General features: G+C 47.5%; 1 protein-coding gene across 6 annotated transcripts in view; it reads right to left on the bottom strand.

Annotated features, from left to right (window-relative positions):
- CPEB1 (cytoplasmic polyadenylation element binding protein 1) overlaps positions 1–22,044 on the bottom strand; it is a 54,341-nt gene that overhangs the window by 21,209 nt on the left and 11,088 nt on the right. For 4 of the 6 annotated variants that reach the window (XM_070400458.1, XM_070400461.1, XM_070400463.1 and 1 more), the window contains exon 3: positions 3,447–3,638. In XM_070400458.1, the coding sequence (XP_070256559.1) occupies positions 3,447–3,638 (192 nt within the window). The remainder of the gene's footprint in view (positions 1–3,446; positions 3,639–22,044) is intronic. The other 2 variants (XM_070400459.1, XM_070400462.1) reach the window with 1 other exon arrangement.

Here is a 22,044-nt window from a genome sequence, read left to right as displayed (position 1 = left end):
AGGGTTCTGCACGTGGGAACACAGGTGCAGCCGAGCAGAAGAGGTTTGTAACCACAGCCTGGGCTGAATTCTGGCAGCTGTCGCCTTTAGCCCTTGGCAACGTCTGTGGGCCTACGTCCTCGTCTTTCCGACAGGAACGGTATCAGTACCCATTTCCCAGGGCCCTGAGGACTAAAGTCAGGTGATGCACTCAGTGCAGGAAGCAGTCGATAATGCTGGCTGGTCATTAGCCACTGTACCCCCATCCCAGAACACCGAGTGTGGCTTTCACAGGGCAGCACCGTCTAGAAGGAAGGGACCCCTCCAAAGCGCCCCGTGCCAAACAACAGTGGCCTTGAAGGCACGACTCTCAAAAGCAGACTCCACCCCAGGGTCTTCCTGCGGGGCTGCGAGGCCAGTGACACCCCCGCGGGAGAAGGCCCCACCCTAGAGAAAGGCCCAGGTCCCATCTCAGGCTAAGACCCACTGAAAGGTGTCCCAATGCAAAACCCCCACCGCAGCAACCACCAAGCTGCAGGTGGCACAGTGTCTCATCTGTCTTCCTTTAACGGTCACAACCATTTTATTCACTGAGATTACCTCCAGTGCCCAACACAGTGCCTGGCACACAGCAAGTGCTCCATGTTGGTTGAATGAACTTAGCCAAGATTTCCCAGTTGAGAATCCTGCTACCTCCAACCCTGCTGCCCTCACATGTGAAGCTACAGCTGCCTGGGGCCACATGCCACCCCGTAGAGCCCGAGGAGGAAGTCTACGCAGAGAGAGCAGGGTACCGGAGAGAGCAGTGGTCTGCGAGGACGACTCCAGACTGTCCAGAGCCCCCCGAAGGAGAGGAGCTGCTGGTCTTCAGGCGGAGGCGTGTGCGCACTGGAGTGGGCTGCGTGTTCCTGCACTGCTGGCAAGGGCACCGCTGCAGCTGGCGGTGGGAGGGCCGCATCCCACGGCAGGAGGCGGCACCCTCCTGTGGGCTTCCCAGGAGGCCGGGAACACAGGAAGAGACGACATGGCCATCCCCACAGCTCCACAACGCAAGGACAACACGGGGACCAGGGACGGGTGTGTCTCCACCGTCAGGGAGAAAGGCATGGGCATGCAAACCCTGCCCATAGCCAGACCGCAGCCCTGAACCCCTCTCCCCCGTCCCTGTGAATGCAAGGGCCACACTGCAGTCCCTCCCTGATCCACAAAATCATATATGTTTATCACTGAAGTGTGTGTGGTGGAAGAAGAAGAAGTAAACCCATCCCCACTTCCGAGGCAGCGGCAGCAAAGGCTGCTGGGGGTGGGAAAGCTGGGAGTGAAGGCTGGACCAAGCTATTCTTTACTAAAGAATAGTTGACACACACTATTATGTCAGCTTCAGGTGTACAACGTAGTGATTCAACATTCACATACCTTAAGACATATGCCTTCTATACCTTGGTAAGTCTAGTAGCCATCTGTCTCCATGCAGTTATTACAGTAATATTGACTACCTTCCCCGAGCTGCACATTACATCCCTGTGACTTATTCATTTTATAACTGGAGGTTTGTACCTCTTATTCCCCTTCACCTTTTTCACCCATGTCCCAGCCCCCACCCCTGCAACCTTCAGTGCGTTCTCTGTATCTCCAAGTCGGTTTCTGTTTTGTGTTTTAGAATCCACATACATATAAGAGGGATCATACAGTATATTTGTCTTTCTCTGTCTGACTTATTTCACTGAGCATAATTCTCTCTGAGTCCATCCATGTGGTTGCAAATGGCAGGATTTCACTCTTTTTTTATATTGCTGAGTAATAACCCAAGCTATTTTTTACAGCCCAATTTCACAGTCACTTTCAGGCCAAGCTCTCCCAGGCCCACGATGGCCCTCCTGCACGTCTATGTGCTGTGATTACATTTCAGGAGGACCCTTGTAGTGGAGACAAACCGGAGCCAAGGAAGGGCCACACCCCAACCTGACTCAGTGAAAGACAGAGCCCTGGTCAGACGCCGACCACCACAGACAGGTGGCCACTTCCTGGGAGCTCTTCTATCTTTTGCTCAGATACCGGGGGGCAGAGCACAAGGTCAGCTTGTGGGCCACCCAGGTTGGCTTCAGAGTACCACACAAAAGCAGCTACCCTGGCCTCCAAGCCAAGATCTGCAAGCACAGAACCAGTGACACCACACTTCCTTGCCCAGGGTAAGAGGGCCTTCACCAGCCTTTCTGGAAAGCCCGAGCCAGCTGAAGGCCAGTACTTCAAGAAATTCTACCTTGACCCAGAGGCAAAGCTCTTCCCCACCCACACCAAATTAAAAACAAAAAACAAAAAACCCAACCCCCAACCCAATGGGCTTTTACTGAAGTAAGTGAGCATTATAATGTCAGCAGATGCAACAGTACCAAGCCCTGCAAAGTATACTAAGAAAAGAGCTGCACCAAATAGGGCGGAGGCCAGAGAATCAACAAGACAGTACCTGGCTGCCATGGCGGCCAGTGTCGGGGGCGGGGAGGTGGGAGGCTGGCAGCCCAGTGACTCCCTGGGCACCAACAACAAATGGCTGCCCCCCCACCCCCCCCGACCCTTGTAAAGTAGCTGCTGCCAGTATTCTTGTTATTGAGGCATAATTCACATAAAGCCAAATACGTAGATTTTAAGTATACCTACAGCATTTCTTAAGTTCACATTTCTTCCTGAATACTCCAAGACTTGCATCTGGCCAGCCCTCCCCCTTGTACCACCAGAGGGAAATAAATGGGCAACGGGAAGGTCTGAGCAGAAGCTGTTCCAAGGGTAGCCAAGAAGCCCCTTCTTTCTGTCCCCAGTGACTCCCTCCAAGTGACAGGGGGTCCCAAAGGGGCGTGGCCCTTCCTTCATCCACTTGGTTCCCCTTCACACAAAGAGCCTCCACAGCCAAGTTACTCCACCCTGCTTAGCCTGCCGACCCCCTTCCGGGATCAGTGCTCTTAACCTATGCAAAGCCAACTCCAATATCCCGGGATCACCCAGCCTCGCTTGCCAGCTTGCCGTCTCAGGGGACCACCCACCCTGCAGAGAGCTCCCTGGCCCTCAAAGGCACCGAGAAACAGAACCTAGACCTCCAGTAATCAGCCCTGAAGTCCCCTCCCCCGCCCAAAAATGTTTTGCTTCATCATCTCTACGACAGGCCTGGGCACCAGGGGGTTTGTCTGGGTCTTCTCTGGATGAGGCTGACGCCTTGGGGACCTTTCTCAGGGCCACCCAGGTGCAGACTAACAACTCCAGGGAGTCTGTCAGGGTAAGTGAGGAGCTGTGCCTGCCTTTACGAGCAACCATCTGTCCTGCACACTCACAGCCAGCATTTCCATCTCTTGCAAAACAGCTCCATGTTGCGCGTGTGTGGTGGGGGATGCAGAGGGGAACGAACAACTGTTGCTGCGGGCATCTCCGCTCGCCACCCGTGCACCCCCTCCCCCGGCCGACTCATTCCTGGCACTCACCGGAGTGTGTGCTGCTCTGGGCTGAGGAATCTGCGTCCTGGGTGCTCCAGGGTCGGTCCCAGCCTGTGAGACTGAGGGACTGCAGGCCAAGGCACAAGTCATTTGCATCTGGGAGGCCCCGGGGAGAATCTTGCGCAGAGGTGGGGAAAAGCATCCTGCTTGTGACTGCGTCTTCAGAGTCCGGGAAGTCTGCTTCGGACAGGAGGACAGCAAAACCCCAGAGTTAAGGGCTGTTTGCCCCAGGATTATCGGCAATAAATATCAATAATAATAGTTTCCCCAAGCTTAAGGACCAGACATCCACGCAGGCTGGATGCTGCAGCTGCTGCCTCTGCACTTTTGGGGGCGTTAGAGCAAGAGCAGTGGCCATACAGCCCCCTCCCCACACACACACCCCTATCCCGTCTGCATTACAGGCTGGGCCAGCATGTGACCAGGCTGCTGATGCTTCCCGCTGCCAGTGACATCAGCCGGCTGAGCGTGCAATAGAGAACGGCACCATCCCTCACAGAACGGGGAGGAGCAGGAGGGGACGACAGGGAGGAGACTTGCCTCCCAGGGAAAAGACAGCACAACAGCTACTTGGAACCGCCGGGTGTGGTGCGGTGCCGGTAAGTCAGGGTCTCCAGCAATGGTGGCCAGTGGCCCTCGGGCAAGACTGAGGTCCTCACTGCCGAAGCTGCCTGCGACTGCTGGCTTGTGTAGCGCTGCCCTCCTGCCCCTCCCGTTTCTTCCCTCTGCTCTCCACCCCCAAACCCAAAAACACTCTAGTCCTGGACTTCCTCCAGCTGCTTGCTCAAGCCCTGGTTTTGCAGCCGAACGCAAAGCTCCGAGATCCTGCTGGCAAAAATCTATGTGCTGCAAGTGGCCCCGGGCAGCACCCTGACACAGCAGGGCTGCCACCGAGGAAGGGGAACCTTCAGAGAAACACTGCACACGTGCACCCAGCACCACCACCTGGTGCTCCCGGCGTGTCTACAGCAGCCGATCACAGAGAAGGGGGTCAGTGTGGGCAGCGGGAGGGGGAGTCACTGGGCTGCTGGAGGTATGGCCCACAGCTCACATGCCACGGCCAGTAAGATCTGCCCTGACTAGAGTAATCCGGTCCCAGTCCCCTCCCCCCAAAAGGGTGGGCACTGCCATGAGCACGTATCATCAGGTCCAGTGCCTCCCTCACTCCCCTAACCGTAGGCCTAGGCAGACCGAACACTCCCCAGTGTCTGACACGCCAGAACACGAGAAACAGGCTCAGAGGTGGTCTAACACCCACAATTCAGCACCTCGCATCACCCGCTCTGCCCTTCCAGGAGCCTCAGAGCCATCTGCCAGCTGTAAGCATCACTGAGGCCGCCAGCTGCCTGCGTCCCCTCTCATCAGGGTGCAGCTAGGACCAAGGCCCTACTCCCGTGACCACTAAGCTCCAGCAACAGAGGCCGGCTCTGCCCAGAGCTTCTGGAACCTCCACCACCTCGTCCTCGCCAACGTCCTCTCTGCATCAGTCTTTTTCCAACGTGACCCTCAGAAAGGAGGGAGACAGGCAGGCTGCACACCCCCAGCCCAGGCTGGGAGCACCCACCCTGTTGTGCCCCCACGTGGCAGAAGTAACCAGACGTGGGAAGCAGGCCAACCTGGGACCGCCCGCCTGCCTGCCTGTGACAGGGTCTGAGGTGGGCAGAGGGGCACAATGCTGTCAGCCACAGGAATGCTGGCCAGCGTGTGTCCACAGGCATCAGCCTCAGCCTGCAGGGGAATGGCCCGTCTGTGTGAGGGACTCCTCTCTTGGAGGATTTCTTACAGCTCTGCTGCTGTGTCATCCATCCCTATTCCTGCCTGGCTCCTTGTCGATGCCTGTCAAGGCCTTGGTCCAGCACTGCACAGGCTGGTGCTGCCCCCACCCAACCTGCTCTGCTCTGCTCTCCACGGCCACTCTTCCCCCAAGCTAAGGATACACTTTTTAAAACCATCCGTGTGTGTTAATTACAAGACATAATGCTTTCTTGAAAAACATCCACATTTAAGTACCCATTCCTCCCTAACCCAGCTATCTGTATAGTCCCTCCCTTCCACCCCAATGTGAAGGCACCTATGTCCAGAAGCCACTGGTCCCCGATCCCCCTAAAACCAGGGCATCTGTGCATATGGTGACCCGGACCCCAGGTAGGGAGTCTAATCACTGACTATTCTCTTGCTGCCCAAAGTCAAGGTGTTGGAGCAGCAGTTCTGGGGTCACCGGGAGCCTGTTGTAAATAAAGAACCTCAGGCCCCACCTGAGACCGGTGGAATTTATCCGCATTCCAACAGATTCCCATGTGGAATGTGTGCACATGAAGTCTGAGCATTACTGACCTACACAACCCATGCCAGCTTCCAACCCAACTGGAGCCCCAGGCCGCAGGGCAGGCCTGCTGAAGGATGCTGGGAACAAATGGCTGCCTCACGCACCCAGGAGCTTGTGGGTCTAAGTTCACACCCCCTGCCTTCACTGCGCACCCCACCGCAGAGGCCAGCTTTATCGCGTCCTCCTCCCTCACACCGTTTCTTCCACACAAAGGACGCCCCTTCGCTACGTCCTAAAATCCAGAGGCCTGGGGAAAGGAGCTCGCTTTCTCAGGCTGACAGACCTTGCTGTGGTCCCAGGTCTGCGCTGTGTGAGCTCAGTCAAGTCACTTAGCCTCTCTGAGCATCTTCTTATCTGCAAAGCAGCAACAGCAGCCACCTTTCAGGCATTTCGTGAGGACTGCACACCGCTCGGTACAGTGGGTGGCACTAACATTTGTATCAGTATCTTACTTTCAGTAGGGTGACCGTATAATTTACCACCCGAACCAAAACACTTTTGAGAGAGGAGGGGCAAACATTAATACTCATGGCAGGACAACAGATTACACCGACGGGCCTGGATGAAAAGCAGGCTTGATCGCTCTGCAGCCATTTGTGGCCAGAAATATTTTACTCAAAAACCTCCTTCTAATGCCTTGCTGATCCTGTCTTTCCAAACTTACCCGTTCTGCTCCACTGGGACCAAGTGTGAGGAGTAAACTGTCAGCACAGGCTAACAGGCAGTGTGGTCAAAGGTCTGAAAGCGAAAGGCTGATTTTACTGAGCAGAAGCCCGGCTTTGCCTCTTAAACTCATATCTGATGCTGGGCAGGAACGCAGCCCTTTTTCCTGGAGAATATTCTTTATCATCTTCTGCTGTGTACCAACTAGACACGCAAAGCCATCTTCAATGACCAGCACAGGACAGAGTGGTGATTCTCAGTCTAAGGCAGTGGTTCTCAACCGGTCGTGACCCCTTTGGGGGTCGAACGACCCTTTCACAGGGGTCACCTAAGACCATCGGAAAACACATATATAATTACATACTGTTTACAGTAGCAAAATTACAGTTATGAAGTAGCAACGAAAATAATGTTATGGTTGGGGGTCACCACAACATGAGGAACTGTATTACAGGGTCAAGGCAGCAGGAAGGTTGAGAACCACTGGTCTAAGGCAATCTACCTGAACAATGTCTCAGATCGAATGCTGTCTCCTGTAAGGCTCTTTTATCAATACCTGCACGGAGTCTGTGATTTAAGTTCCTTAATTTGGTGAGCTGGGGGCTCTGGCTCCAGGGCTCAGAGTGGTGTTGCCTCCACCCTGACCTTCATAAGACCCTGTCTGTCCTCTGATGACCCCTGCTGCTAGCAAACTCAGCACACATTTGCTCAGGGTCCCCTGCAACCATCATTCTTGAGCATCTGACAAAGAGGGGAAGTTAGACAAGAGAACAGGGCCTTTAGGCCCCACCTGTGAAACCATGAGGGCAGACTCCATTGTAAAAGGCAGGTGGTAACTGCAAGAAGTCAGGAGGACCCGGGAGAACTGAGGAGATGTGTCATGAGCTGGTCGTAGGGAACAAGAGATCCAGTTTTGAGGAGGTAACAGAGGAGACGGTAAGCCAGATGTGTCTGGGCCAGCCGAGCTGGGAAAGACTGATGCCCGGGCAGGCAGCGAGGAAGCTCTGTAAACTCTTGGACAGGAAATAATGTGGTAGAGGCCCACTGTGAAGCAGAGATCAGGGCAGGGAGGCCAAGGATGAGAGGAAGAGGAGCAGGCACATCTGGGAGAGGTGGGGAGCTGCCCCTTATACCACGGTTATAACTGGGTGGAAGTTCTGTGTGTTGATGGACAACGTTGATAAAAGACAGAAAAATGCAGCTACTGTGTGAGAGTAGCAGGCTTTAATAGATTTATTTTCCTTTAGTTACTGCACAAACATCACCATACAAAATAAAATCGGTCCTCTGCTTTTTTACCTTTTTATATTTTAGTTGGTTTTTTTTTTTACCTTTTTATATTTTAAACACACACACTGTTGTAGTTTGTACAGCAAACACACTTGAGCTCTTTTACAAAATCTCAATCTCGCCCCAAATTCCAGTCCCTGGGAACAGCAGAGATAGGACGGATAGGACGCATGGGCCATGCGTCCCCATTAGATTTGTTCAAATGACTGACTTTACAATCAGCTCCGACTATTAAAGTTTTAACAAGTTCATAAAGTAGCATTTCTGAGACTATTTCTAAAAAGACTGTTTAAAAGACTCCCCCCCAACCCCCGCCAAAATAAAGAAAACCCAAACGATGATTTTGAAAATCCATTTGGCAACTGAAAGAGCTAACACACAGGAAGCCAGACACCAGTCCCGGCCTTCCAGCTGCTGAGTGCACTGTGGCCCTTGATGCCAGGGAGCCTGCATGTTTCTCAAACTGTAATGGGCATTCGGATGACATGGGAATCTCTTTAAAACACTGATCCTCATTCAGTGGATCTAGGTCAGGCCCCAGATTTTGCATTTCTAACAAACGCCCGAGTGATGTCGACGCTATTGGTCTGCTGACCACACTTCGAGCAGCAGAAGTTTGAAATAGTTTTTCTATCCCAGGTTCTCTCTTCCAGGTGATTCATCCCATTCTCACTCAACCTCTTTCTTCACCGTATTCATTCTCCTAAACAAGGCCCTTTCCAGGGTTCCCTGTGGCCCCTCAGATGAAAGCCCTGGCTCACCTGTCAACTGTCACTTACACGACTCACCAAAAGAAAAGGCTCAGCTCTCCAGAGCTTACATCCTAGAACAGTGGTTCTCAACCTTCTGGCTCTTTACACAGTTCCTCATGTTGTGACCCAACCATAAAATTATTTTTGTTGTTACCTCATAACTGTAATGTTGCTACTGTTATGAATCGTAATGTAAATATCTGATATGCAGGATGGTCTTAGGCGACCCCTGTGAAAGGGTCGTTTGACCACCGAAGGGGTCGCGAACCACAGGTTGAGAACCGCTGTCCTAGAACAACCTCTTGTCTGTCTTTGTGCTATATGTGCAATAGGGATTCAGAGGAACAAAAAGGCTAGGATCCTCAAGGCTGCCTTACCATTTTAACTGTACCTTCAAAATCACATTACAGGTTAAGGTATAAGAGAAAACATTAAGTTACCTTTGTACTTCCCACCATAAAAGCATGATCGTTGGGTTATTTTAGTCAAGACTAGTTTCAATAATCTCCAAATGAGTACTGTAAGTTATTTCAAAGTGATTTCTATAATATTTCTTACAATAAGTATTACAAATGTTCAGGTTTGACAATGTCATATTCCATGTTCATATATTGGAAGATTCAATACTGTTAAAAAGCAAATTCCCACCAAATTGATCTACACAGTCAATGCAACCCTAGGAAGATAACCCGTCTTCAAGCAAGTCAGTGTGGAAAGACTTTACCAGATGGTATAGAACAGCCTATGGGAGAAAAATGAACCTTGACTCCCTACCTCACACCATATACAAACATTACTTTTACATGGATCAGAGAGACCTGTAAGTGAAAGTTAAAACTAAAGCTTCTCTACGAAAACAGAGTATCTTTGTGACTTGGGTGCGGGTGTGCAGATTTCCTGAAGAGGACTCAGCAAGCAGCAATCACTAAGGAAGAACTCTGATAAAATTAAAAACTTATCAAAATTGAAAACTTTTGCTCATCAAGATGCCATTAAGAAGATAATGAGGCAAGCTACCAAATGAGAGGAGGTATCTGTGAGCATATCTGACAAATGGCTAATTTCCACAGTACTTAGGAAGTCTTAGCAAAAGTAAAAGAAAAAAAAACAATTTTAAAAGGGCACAACTGTCTTGGCTGGTTTGGCTCGGTGGATAGAGCATCGACCTGTGGACTGAAGGGTCCCGGGTTCGATTCTGGTCAAGGGCATGTACCTTGGTTGCAGGCTCGATCCCCAGTAGGGGGCGTGCAGGAGGCAGCCGATCAATGATTCTCTCTCATCATTGATGTTTCTATCCCTCTCTCCCTGTCCTTTCCACTCTGAAACCAATAAAAAATATATATTTTTTTAAAAAAATAAAAGGGCACAACATCTTGAAAAGGCATTTCACCAAGATGTATAGCCAATAAGCCCTTGAAAAAGTGCTCAGCATCATTAGTCATCAAAGAAATGCAAATTAAGCCACAATGAGAACCGCCACACATTCATCAGATGCCCCCTCCCCACCTCCCTTTAGAAACACGGCTGGGTGCTGTGAATGAGAACTTCACACCGATGTTAGGGAAAATGAAGTCACTTTTTTTTTCCTGACAAACAGCAAGCCTGATGGAACTAATTGGTTGGACAATAAGAACTAACTTCATTTAATTAGATTGTATGGTTGACATTACCACAAGTTAAAAATCTATAGACCCAGCGTTTTGACACAACAAATGTAGAGCAAGTAATGGGATAAAGAGCACTTTTAAGATAGTGTATTAGCAAAGGTGTGTGTTTAAGTTAACAGTACTTCAACTTTCTCAATTCTTCAGGTATACTGAGCTCAACAAGGTCTCACAGTGAAAGAATAACAGACATAGAAGTCATCTGAAATTTTCACAAAGTATTCCTGGTATACTTCCAAAAAACAGAAATTCATGACAGCTGACTTAGGTAACAAATCTTTTCACAAATTGGATGTTTTCTAGTTCCTTCTTCTCAACAAATATGAGAAAGTGGAACTATAAGCATGTAAATTACTGATTTTTTCTTTTGCACAAAACTCAGAGTTTAACCAATTGAGCGATACTGTTCTAGCAACGCCTGATGGTCCCGTGTGCTTATTTATGTGAACAAGTTTACTCAGAGCCCAGATCTATAAACAAATAATAGGAATATATCTGGTGCTTAAAAGTCTGAGTCATTCCAGCAATAAGTGAGTCATCTAATATTACATGAGTTTTTTAAATGCTTCATTTATCTCATTATGAAGATTTCCAATAAAGAATGATTAAAGAATAGAATTCTATCAAAATCTGTCACATTTAGATTGTTTTAAAATCAATTGTCCTAGCAATCAACAGCCACAACAATCCAGAACATGTACAGCTTCTAGTCACAGGAAATCATTTAAAATTTCAGATTTAGCCCTAGCTGGTTTGGCTCAGTGGATAGAGCGTTGGCCTGTGGACTGAAGGGTCCTGGGTTTGATTCCCAGTCAGGGCACATGCCTGGGTTGCAGGCTCGATCCCCAGTAGGGTGTGTGCAGGAGGCAGCCAATGAACCATTATCTCTCATCATTGATGTTTCTCTCTCTCTCCCTTTCTCTCTCTGAAATCAATAAAAAATAGATTAAATTTTTTTTCAGATATATGTGCTATTTTTGTTGCAGAAAAGAATAACATGATCAACAGAGACTCCATAAAATATTACATTAGGATAAAATTCTGTGGGAGAAGCAGACTGGAAATATGAGTAAAAGAAAAACAAGGAATAATGAGAAAATTCCCACTGTTAAAAAACTAGTTCACACATTTTAAAATAGATGATAGGTACCAATCTCTACAATTTCCAATTCCACTGGATACATTTTCACTTACAATGAAAATTCGATTATCAGGTTAAATGTGCCAGAGTACTTTATATATTTTTAAAGTATCATGGTAAAATATACATAACAAAATTTTACCATTTTTCAGTGTACAATTCGGAGCCATTAAGTACATGCACATTTTGTGCACCTGTCACCACTATCCAGTGCCAGAACTTTTTCATCTCAGGTTGAAGCTCTGTGCCCATGAAACACGAACTTTCCACTAGCCTCCAATAATCACTTTCTGTCTCTATAAATTCAATTATTCCAGGTACCTCATAGAAGTGAAACTATACAATATTTGTCCTTTGTGACTGGTTTATTTCATTTAGTATCATTAATGTCTTCAAGGTTCATCCAAGTTGTGATTCAAAATTTCCTTGCCTTCTGAGGCTGAATATTCTACTATATGGATGGACCACATTTTGTTTATCCATCTGTCCACCTTTTGGCTATTATGAATAGCATGGTTATGAACATCAGTGTACAAATGTGTCTTCACATCCTTGCACTCAATTATTTTCATATAAACCTAGAAGTGGAATTGCTGGGTCATAATACTAATTCTACGTTTAATCTTTTTTTTAGGAACACCATGCTGTTTACCACCTGGCTGCACCACTTACATTACACAAAGCCCAAGTATTCCAATTTCTCCACACCCTCGCTAACATTTACTATATTGGTGGGTTTTTTGGGGTCAACGACCATCCCAAAGGGTATGAATTGGTATCTCACTGTGGGGTACATTGTTTTTATAAAAACAAGATGCATACAAACGTTTGAAGATGCTATTGCCTACTTCATGAATCCCTAAGATCATGCTTTTAAAAATCTCCCCCACACCAGGTTTTCGGTGAACTGTTTCTTCCTATGCCATCCAAGTGGACTTAAAGGCAAATGCCATTTTCTTGCAGGGCTCTGCCCATGATCACTGCAAAGGTCCGTAGATCTGACCCAACCCGGGCCCATAATAACCCATAGCTATGACTACAGAGACCCGTCCAGCTATGTGCACATGCAAGCCAAGCTAATTGGGAGCCATTCTTTGAGATTTTCCCAATTTTATCTAGTGGACAAAGATCCATTTCCTGGCTTCACAGCACCAGGGGATGTGAGCATAGCCCCTTTCTCAGATAATAGCAAACTGTGTAAAAGACAAACAGGAAACTCACTCTGAGAGAGGGGCAGCAAAGAGGCAGAGTCTTGACAAAATTGGAGGCTACCAGATTCGGCTCGTGGATTTAATTTTTCAGAGATTTCTTTCCTACCCTGTGACCTATATACCAAAAGCCTTCTGACACATACCACATTTTGCTAAAGTTAGCTCTAATTAGGTGTTTGTTCATTTGCAAGTAAGAGTGTTGTGTGTAATTCAGGTCCTTGGTCTCCTGCCTCTCTTTTGCTCTGGGGCACTTGCTCAGCCCAGGTCTACACTCTCACCATCCCAACTCAGACTTAAAAAAATAATCTAATCCAGGAGTGGGCAAACTTTTTGACTCAAAGGCCACAATGGGTTCTTAAACTGGACCGGAGGGCCAGAACAAAAGCATGGATGGAGTGTTTGTGTGAACTAACATAAATTCAAAGTAAACATCATTACATAAAAGGGTACGGTCTTTTTTTTTTTTAGTTTTATTCATTTCAAACGGGCCAGATCCGGCCCGCGGGCCGTAGTTTGCTCACGGCTGATCTAATCTAATAAGAGACCAACATGCAAATTGACCTTACCTTCGCTATGCTTTAAGCCACACCCACCAGCCAATCAGAGTAACTATATGCAAATTAACCCAACCAAGATGGCGGCCGGCAGCCACGGATATGGAGCGAGCAGGAGTCTTGGTTGCTCCAGTGATGAAGGAAGCCAAGCTTCCCGCCTGCCGCGGCCGGCTCTGAGCTCCACTGAAGGCAACAAAGTTTCAATTATAGAAGGTAAATAAATCCCAGAATAAAAAAGAAAAAGAAAAAAAGGAGAGGCTGGGAGCTTCCATCACTGGGGGGCTTGGCCAGCCTGAAAACGGCCCTCAGCCCCTCACCCAGACTGGCCAGGCACCCCAGTGGGGACCCCCGACCCTAAAGGGGGTGTGGCCAGGCTGAAAATAGCCATCAGTCCCTCACCCAGGCTGGGCAAACCTCCATGGGGTGAGGGTCCCCACTGGGGGGGTCTTGACCAGCCTACAAACAGCCATCAGCCCCTCACCCAGACTGGCCAGGCACCCCAGTGGGGACCCCCACCCTGAAGGGGGTGTAACTAGCTGCAAACAGCCATCAGCCCCTCACCCAGGCTGGACAGGCACCCCAGCGAGACCCCCACCCTGATCCAGGACACCCTTCAGGGCAAACCAGCTAGCCCCCACCTGTGCACCAGGCCTCTATCCTATATAATAAAAGGATAATATGCAAACTGACCCTAACAGCAGAAAGACTGGGAATGACTGGTCACTATGACACACACTGACCACCAAGGGGCAGACACTCAATGCAGGAGCTGCCCCCTGGTGGTCAGTGCGCTCCCACAGGGGGAGCTCTGCTCAGCCACAAGCAAGGCTGACGGCTGCCAGTACAGCAGTGGTGGTGGGAGCCTCTCCCACCTCCTCAGCAGCGCTAAGGATATCCAACTGCAGCTTAGGCCTGATCTCCGCTGGCAAGTGGACATCCCCTGAGGGCTCCCGGGCTGCCAGAGGGATGTCTGATTGCCAGCTTAGGCCCAATCACCGGGGGAGCAGGCCTAAGCCAGCAGGTGGTCATCCCCGAGGGGTCCCAGACTGAGAGAGGGCACAGGCCAGCTGAGGGACCGCCCCCCCGCAGTGCACAAATTTTTGTGCACCGGGCCTCTAGTAATATTATAAAATTATTAATGGATCCTTTCTCTTTTCTCCACTTAGGCCCCCATGGAGTGTTGTACTAAATCCATCCCATCCTACCAGCAGTTCATTTTTTAATACCAGTTTCTACTACCCCCTCCACCCTCCGCTTATTTAGCGGAATGTCCACTTCACATCCAGTGTTTCCAAGATTCCATTGCCATGTGCATATACCATGTATAGAGAGCAAACAGACCCAAGTCCAGCTCCACCTAACCTACGGCTTCCAGTATGGGAGTTTCTGAAGCAGAATGTCTTGAAGACTCCAGTCCTGGAATACAGCATGCTGTCCAAGTGGTGTCCCCAAATCCTTTCCTATATAATAAAAGCCTAATATGCTAAGTGTCCCGTAAGCCATTCAACCAATCAAAGAGTAATATGCTAATGATATGCTAAGGCCGTTCAACTGCTCGCTATGACGTGCACTGACCACCAGGGGGGTAGGCAGTCAACCGGTAGGTCAGCTTGCTGTTAGGGTCTGGCCGATCAGGCTGAGCGAGAGGGCCAGACACCCCCTGGAGCCTTCCTGCAGTCCCTCCCCAGCCCCGATTGTGCACCAGTGGGGTTCCTCGGCCTGGCCTGTGCCCTTTCACAATCCGGGACCCCTCAGGGATGTCGGAGAGCTGGTTTCGGCCTGATCCCACAGGCCAGGCCGAGGGACCCCACTGGTGCACGAATTCATGCATTGAGCCTCTAGTTTTAAAATAAAACTAGTATAATCCAAACACAATGAAATGTTGCTTTACCTGATACTACAGTGTTCAAATGTCAGGTGCAGACATGACAGCAAATTCAAGACTCCTGACAGTGCCAAATTACAGTAGAGCCACAGAATATAAAACTTAGAGATTTTAAAAAGCAATGTTTGTTTGTTTTTTCAAGTACTACAGAAAGAGAAGGTAATCTCACAAGTGCACGAAAAGCACTAAAGATAAATCAACAAACAGTAAGTGCTGGTGAGGAGGTGGGAAAAGGGAACCCTAGTACACTGCAGATGGGAATGCAGATGGGTGCAGCCACTGTGGAAAACAGCACAGAGTTTCTTCAAAAAATAAAAAATCAACTGTGACCCCACTTCTGGGAATATACACTAAGAATCCTGAAACACCAGTAAGAAAGAATATATGCACCCCTACATTCACAGCAGCATTGTTTACAATAGCTAAGATCTGGAAGCATCCAAGTGCCCATCAGTAGATGAGTGGGTAAAAAAGCTGTGGTCCATTTATACAATGGAATACTATGCAGCCGTGAAAAAGAAAGGATCTCTTTGACACAGCATGGATGGACCTGGAGAGTATTATGCTAAGCAATAAGCCAGTTATAGAAAGACAAGTATCACATGATCTCACTTATATGTGGAATCTAATGAACAAAATAAACTGACAAACAAAATAGGTCCAGAGACATAAAAGCATGGATGCATGGAACAGACTAACAGATCTCAGAGAGGAAGGGGATGGAGAAGATGGGAAGAGATTAACCAAAGAACATATACGCACATATGCATAATCCATGCATACAGACAATGGTGTGGAGAAGGGCTGGGGTGGGGTAAGGGCTTGGTGGAGGGAGGCAAAGGGGGTAAATGAGGGCATTGGTAATACTGTCAACAATAAAGAAACATACTTAAATTTTTAAAATTGATTTTAGCGAGACAGAGAGGGGGGGGGGAGGGGGAGAAACATCCGTTTGTTGTTCCACTAATTTATGCATTCGTTGGTTAATTCTTCTATGTGCCCTGACTGAGGATCAAACCTGCAATTTTGGTGTAGTGAGATGACTCTCTAACCAACTGAGCTACCTGGCGAGGGCAGAATACAGTTATTTGATGAAACAGTTTTACTTTTAGGGGTTTGTACTATGTCCAAATAATCACATATGCAGACAAGAGTTTTAACCTCAGCAGTGGGGAATTATTAACTTTTTTGTACCATGAACTATTTGGCAGTCTGCCATAGCCCATGGATACCCTTTAAGAATAATGTTGCTAAATATGTGCAAGTGATAATTTTGAAATAGTGAGCATAAGCGACATTTCAATATATATGTGCAATGACTATTGAAAGAATCAGATTCAAAATGTTCCATCATCGTATTGATGGTGATGATTATTGCCAAAGTATTAGGTCAGGCTAATATCATTGTGACTTATTGCCTACATTTATAATAGAAAGAAATGCTACATTTCAGTTCAGCATTGGTGAAAAAAATCTAAGTTCCTACTTGCCCAAGTTACCTGACTCCCTGAATTCTACCCAGGGACCCAGGTTAAAAATGCTATAATTCATCTATCTATCTATATATATAAAAACCTAATATGCAAAGTGTCCCCTTGAGAGTTTGAACATCCATGAGTTTGATCTCTCGCTATGACATGCACTGACCACCAGGGGGCGGCGTGCAATAAGGAAGGCCCCAGCCTTCATAATACACGGGTAGGTAGCCATTAAGGAACCTACCCGTGCACAAATTTTGTGCAATGGGCCTCTAGTGCACAAATGCTATGTAGCTTTGAAAAATACAGAAAATGAATGACAGAAGGAGAAAAGATAAAGGGACAAATTATTACACAGTATGTTCAGAAAGCTTTCACTTTAATAAATACATATATATAAGAAAAATACTGAAGAGGGATACTAAAATGTCAAGAGTAGTGGGATTATGTATAATTTTTTCCTTCTAACTTATTTCCTTCAGAAATTTTTTACAAGGAACATATTATTGTAACAAGAAAAAATATGTAAGATTTAACATCCCCTAAACGAACTGGAAAATATTTTCCTAATTTTTACAAAGAAAGATTTTATACTGAAAGATTTTAACTTTGACATTAGTTCACTAACGATATAAAATTAAGTTGTACTTCTATTTTAATACAGTAAACCACAGAATAGAAGGGAACTTGGAATCCACTTAGTTCAGCCCCTCATTTCAGAGCAGAAACACCCTTCTTAGTATTGATTCCAGAAGCCTTAGGCCTTGCTGGACCTCTGCACAGCGCCCTCTCCCCCAGCAAGTGTGCTCAGCTCTTCTTCAGTTAAAAAGACGTAAAACACCTACATCCAGAAACTGAATGCACACACTCAAGTGGGAGTAATCCTACCTGTGGTTGAGGCATCAAGCCTTAAGCTCTCAGTGGCAAAGCCCTGACACTCCAGCAGGTGGGGATGGTACCACGCAGTCCAGGGCTTTTAGAAATCGCATATCACATTTCCTACACCTCATAGAGTGAGAAAGGGCAGCGCTGCAGAGGGACTGGAGAACAGTCTTCATGGGCTGCTCCCCTCCCACTCTCCACTGCATCTCTTCCAGTCCAACTGCTGCTCTGCCTCCTCTCTACAGGTGATCTCTCTGCAGGTGGCTAGGACAGTAAAGAGTATCAGGTCTGCAGACCTGGCCAGAGTGAGGGACAGACACAGAGAGGGGGCACGTTTCCGCTGGTGCCTGCTCTCCTCCACACCACATCCAGTTCTCTGTCCTACAGCAGGCCCTGAAGACAAGAGCAAGCCCAGCTCCCCACCAGGTGCAGATCTCTGCCAGCTCCCTCTCCTTCATGCCCGACAGGCGGCTAGAGGTGCCTGGCTTCACTGTCCGCCAATGCTTCAGGAGGGCTGGCTGGTGACCCTTCTCTCATCTTTCAACTCCCACTCTTCCCTCATCTGTGCAAAGTCTAAGTCCTATAATAAGCCCCTTAGTCCATAATACTCATCGTGGTTCTAATTCCTGATCAAACCCTTGACTCAGAGTCTCATAAAAGGACATTATATGGCATCCCCACAATATCCCACAGGAAACACAGTAGCGAAGAGTTCCTCTTAGAAAGCTGAGAACATGCCCAACCAGTGTGGCTCAGTGATGGAGCGTGGACCTATGAACCAGGAGGTCATCGTTTGATTTCCGGCCAGAGCATATGCCCAGGTTATGGGCTTGGTGGGTGTGCAGGAAGCAGCCAATCAATTATTCTCTCATCATTGATGTTTCTATCTTTCTCTCCCTCTGAAATATATAAAGGGAGGGAGGGAGGAGGAAGGAGGGAGGACGGGCTGAGGACATGAGGAAACCTGGACTGGCTGCCAGGCTAAGAGCCCTAAGACCAACAAAAGGGGAGTGATGCCATTGACTGGCCTGCCAGACTGTACACAGCCTTCGTTCTTGGATGCTCCCTCAGTCGGTACAAACACTGCTCTCAGAGGACAGTCCTCCACTTGGTGTGACAGAGGGGGAGGGGATCACTCCAAATGCTACCCTGTGCTCCCCCTTCCCCCGCCTTCTAGTACAGACTGGAATAAGGCCAAGGGAGTATCCGTGGGAGCGGGGACAGCTCTGGAGCCTCTTGGTAAGTGATCAGAAAAGTATATTGACCCCAACTGCTGGGGACTCTCAGTGGACCACACACAGGTCAGTGAACATCTCTTCATTTTCAGCTTTGGACCCTAATGGCCAATCCTGAAGTGACAGGAAAAATATCGACTCAACATCCAGTTACGCTGGAATAACTTTTTCTTCAAAGCCCATTTCAAAGGCTGCTTCATCCTAAAGTGTTTCCTGGTTCCCTCGCAGGCACCATCTCCCCTCCTCTGCCACTGGCACAGCACTTCCCAGGGATGCCTTGTCACCAACCCCACGGTGTGGTGCACGGTGAGAGATCGGGTCACAGCTGGCACACCAACAGCCTTACCAGTCACGGACCACAAATATTTGTTCAAATGAAAAACAAATGGTACGTAACGCCTGCAACATGAGGACACCTACACGAAACAAGTTGTGCAATTAAAGTGAAATGCGATTGATGCAAAGCCTGTGTACATTTAGCTCCATCACCCCAGCACATACACACACTGAAGGGAGTACCGTTTTGTACTCTGTTGTTTCATTTCAGATACTGCAATTACCTTTCTATATTAGTGCACGGTCTTCTACAAGCATCCTGTTCAGACACTGCAGAACATTCTCACGTATGCTTCTTAACCTTCAGCTGTTGCCATATTTTCCCTAGTTATAATGCTGTCATACTCAGAATTTCAAAAACTTAAGATTGTTTATTTTCTTAGGTAATATAATTACTTTAGAATAGTTTATTATTTTTTTTATAGAGGAAGGGAGAGGGAGACAGAGAAACATTGATGCAAGAGTGCAGCATTGATTTGCTGATTCCCGCACTCCCCCCACCTCCCACCCACCCCTCGCCCACTGGGGATCAAACCATAACCTGGGCATGTGCCCCAGACTAGGAATATAACGAGCAACCTCCCAGGGCACAGGACGATGCCCAACCAACCAAGCCACACTGGCCAGAGCTCACGATTACTTTAGACCAGAAGCGACCAATTCAGATTATCTCTTAAAGTTCTTCATGGAAAATATACACCCAGGTTTCCTTCCTCGTTAGCCACAGGCTGGTTTTCCTGCGGATCTGGCCTGTCAGGAGCTCTGCTGGGCAAACTTGGGAAAGCCGCCCTCTGCTCTGGGCGAGGCAAACCCTGAGCTAACCTCTCGAGTGGGGACAGGGAGAGAGCTGACCGCACATGGGGCAAAGTGTGTGTGAAGGGCTCAGAACACCAGCTACTTGACCACAGCTTTCCCTATAATTCCTTGAGGTCCCTTGAAACTGCAGTCCTGCTTCCTCATCTGAGCCCCAGGAGAACCTGTGAGGCAGGATGGGCAGGTACCCTTCTGTCCAACAGCTAGAAACACTGTCTACTTTATCTCACTGCCCAGGGTCTACCTCAGAACCCAGGTTTCTCTACTTTTTCAAGGTATTCTTCTCACTGTATCTCTTGGATGTGCCCTGAGAAGGATCTGAAGAGGCCACCAAGTACACATATCTTGTAGTCTGACCAGCTGCTGACCTGGGCAGAGTGCAATGGCAACACCTTCACCAGGGCCTGGCACCTAACAATGAGGTCATACACTCTTCACAGCTCCCCTCTCACTAGCCATGGGCCCGTTCCCTTAGACCAGTGGTCAGCAAACTGCGGCTCGCGAGCCACGTGTGGCTCTTTGGCCCCTTGAGTGTGGCTCTTCCACAAAATACCATGTCCGGGCGCGCACGTACAGTGCAATTGAAACTTCGTGGCCCATGCGCAGAAGTCGTTATTTTGTGGAAGAGCCACACTCAAGGAGCCAAAGAGCCGCATGTGGCTCGAGAGCCACAGTTTGCCAACCACTGCCTTAGACCAGTGGTTCTCAACCTTCCTAATGCCGCGACCCTTTAATACAGTTCCTCTGTTGTGGTGACCCCCAATTTCATTGTTACAAATTGAACATAATTAAAGCATAGTGATTAATCACAAAAACAATATGTAATTATATGTTTTCCGATCGTCTTAGGCGACCCCTGTGAAAGGGTCGTTCGACCCCCGAAGGGGTCACGACCCACAGGTTGAGAACCACTGCCTTAGACCAAGCATGTCAATCTCATGGCCAGCAAGTCACATACAGCCCACACAAATATTTTTGCAGCCCAGCCAATATAACGGTATGTAAGAAACATTTTAATAAAAATTTCATAACTTAATTTTTACAACATCCTGTTATACATAATCATTAATGACGAACTACAACGTTCGCTAACGACTGATTACTATCGTCGTGTTGCATTCATTTCCCTAACATGCCTTATGCACAGGCACACCATTTCTCTCCACTGATACTAGCAGCGAATATTTTAGCAGCCGATGGCCACATCATTAGTCTTGGACTGACTTGTTTGGTGTGTGCAACAGGAAATATGTCACTTTCGGAGAACAAGAAAAATAGGTTTATTTGCTTTATGCTTATTAATTTGTGCAGTTATTCAGTGTCTGGTAAGTTCATGTTCTAGAAAAAATATTTTTATTAAAATGTTCTATTATTTTAACGACTCATTTATTTCAGCCCTTTGTATTCGGCATGTTTCTATCGAAATAAACCTACATTTCTATGAAAATTGAAGCTTTTTTTTGCGGCCCACATAAACTTAAACCTTCTTTATTTGGCCCATGTTAGCCTTTGAGTTTGACATTCTTGCCTTAGACAATTCAACATCCTAGCATTAGCTGAAAAATACTCTGCTATAAACTACAAGTTTCCAGCATATGTGAAGTAATCCAGTGAGAATTAAACCATTGTTGATTGTCATTCTTACTGGAATAGAATTCATACAATTTTCTCAAGGGAGAAAAACAGAACATGTATATAGAACCAAGCAGATTCTCTGAATTCTTAACTCAGCATAAGCTAAAGGGGAATGAGGTTTAGCTGATGGCTTATTCCAATTAACAGAAAATATAGCGTATCTACACTTTTTTGGAAGTTAGAGAAGACAGAACCCTCATTCCCAGTGACCTTCTCTCAACTGCCCTCCAGTATAATAGAAACAAATTCTACAATCACCACAAGTCGGTCTCCCTAACAAACGAATCCCTCAAACATTTAGCTACTCTATGTTCACATACTCCTGCATCTTGATGGGAATTATTTCCAAGGCCAAGTTAAAAAATAAATAAAACACTTGTAACTAAACATCAGCAATCACTTGTCCTTGAGAAACCCTGTTGTTGCCACATTTTTTCCCAAGGTCCACTTAAAAAATTAAAAAATGTTCACATTCATATAAATCAAAAAACATTCCATCAATGTTCTTATAACATGCTGCACCTCCCACACAAAAAGATTATGAAGCGCTATTGGCACCTCCAAGCCTCCTTGGGAAGTGTCACCCTCAGGAGATGCGGAACTGCTCTGTGGAGTAACCCTAAATACAGTATCATAAGAACTCATTCGTGTTGACTTGCACTCATGTTTAAAAGCAACTAAAATATGCAAGAGCTAGTGCTGTCCAATACAGTAGCCACTG

This window comes from Myotis yumanensis, unplaced genomic scaffold, assembly GCF_028538775.1.
Source record: "Myotis yumanensis isolate MYYU_CA2020_CCGP unplaced genomic scaffold, mMyoYum1.0.hap1 SCAF_20, whole genome shotgun sequence".
In the NCBI taxonomy this organism is placed as follows: domain Eukaryota; kingdom Metazoa; phylum Chordata; class Mammalia; order Chiroptera; family Vespertilionidae; genus Myotis; species Myotis yumanensis.
This window is presented reverse-complemented; position numbering and strand designations above follow the sequence as displayed.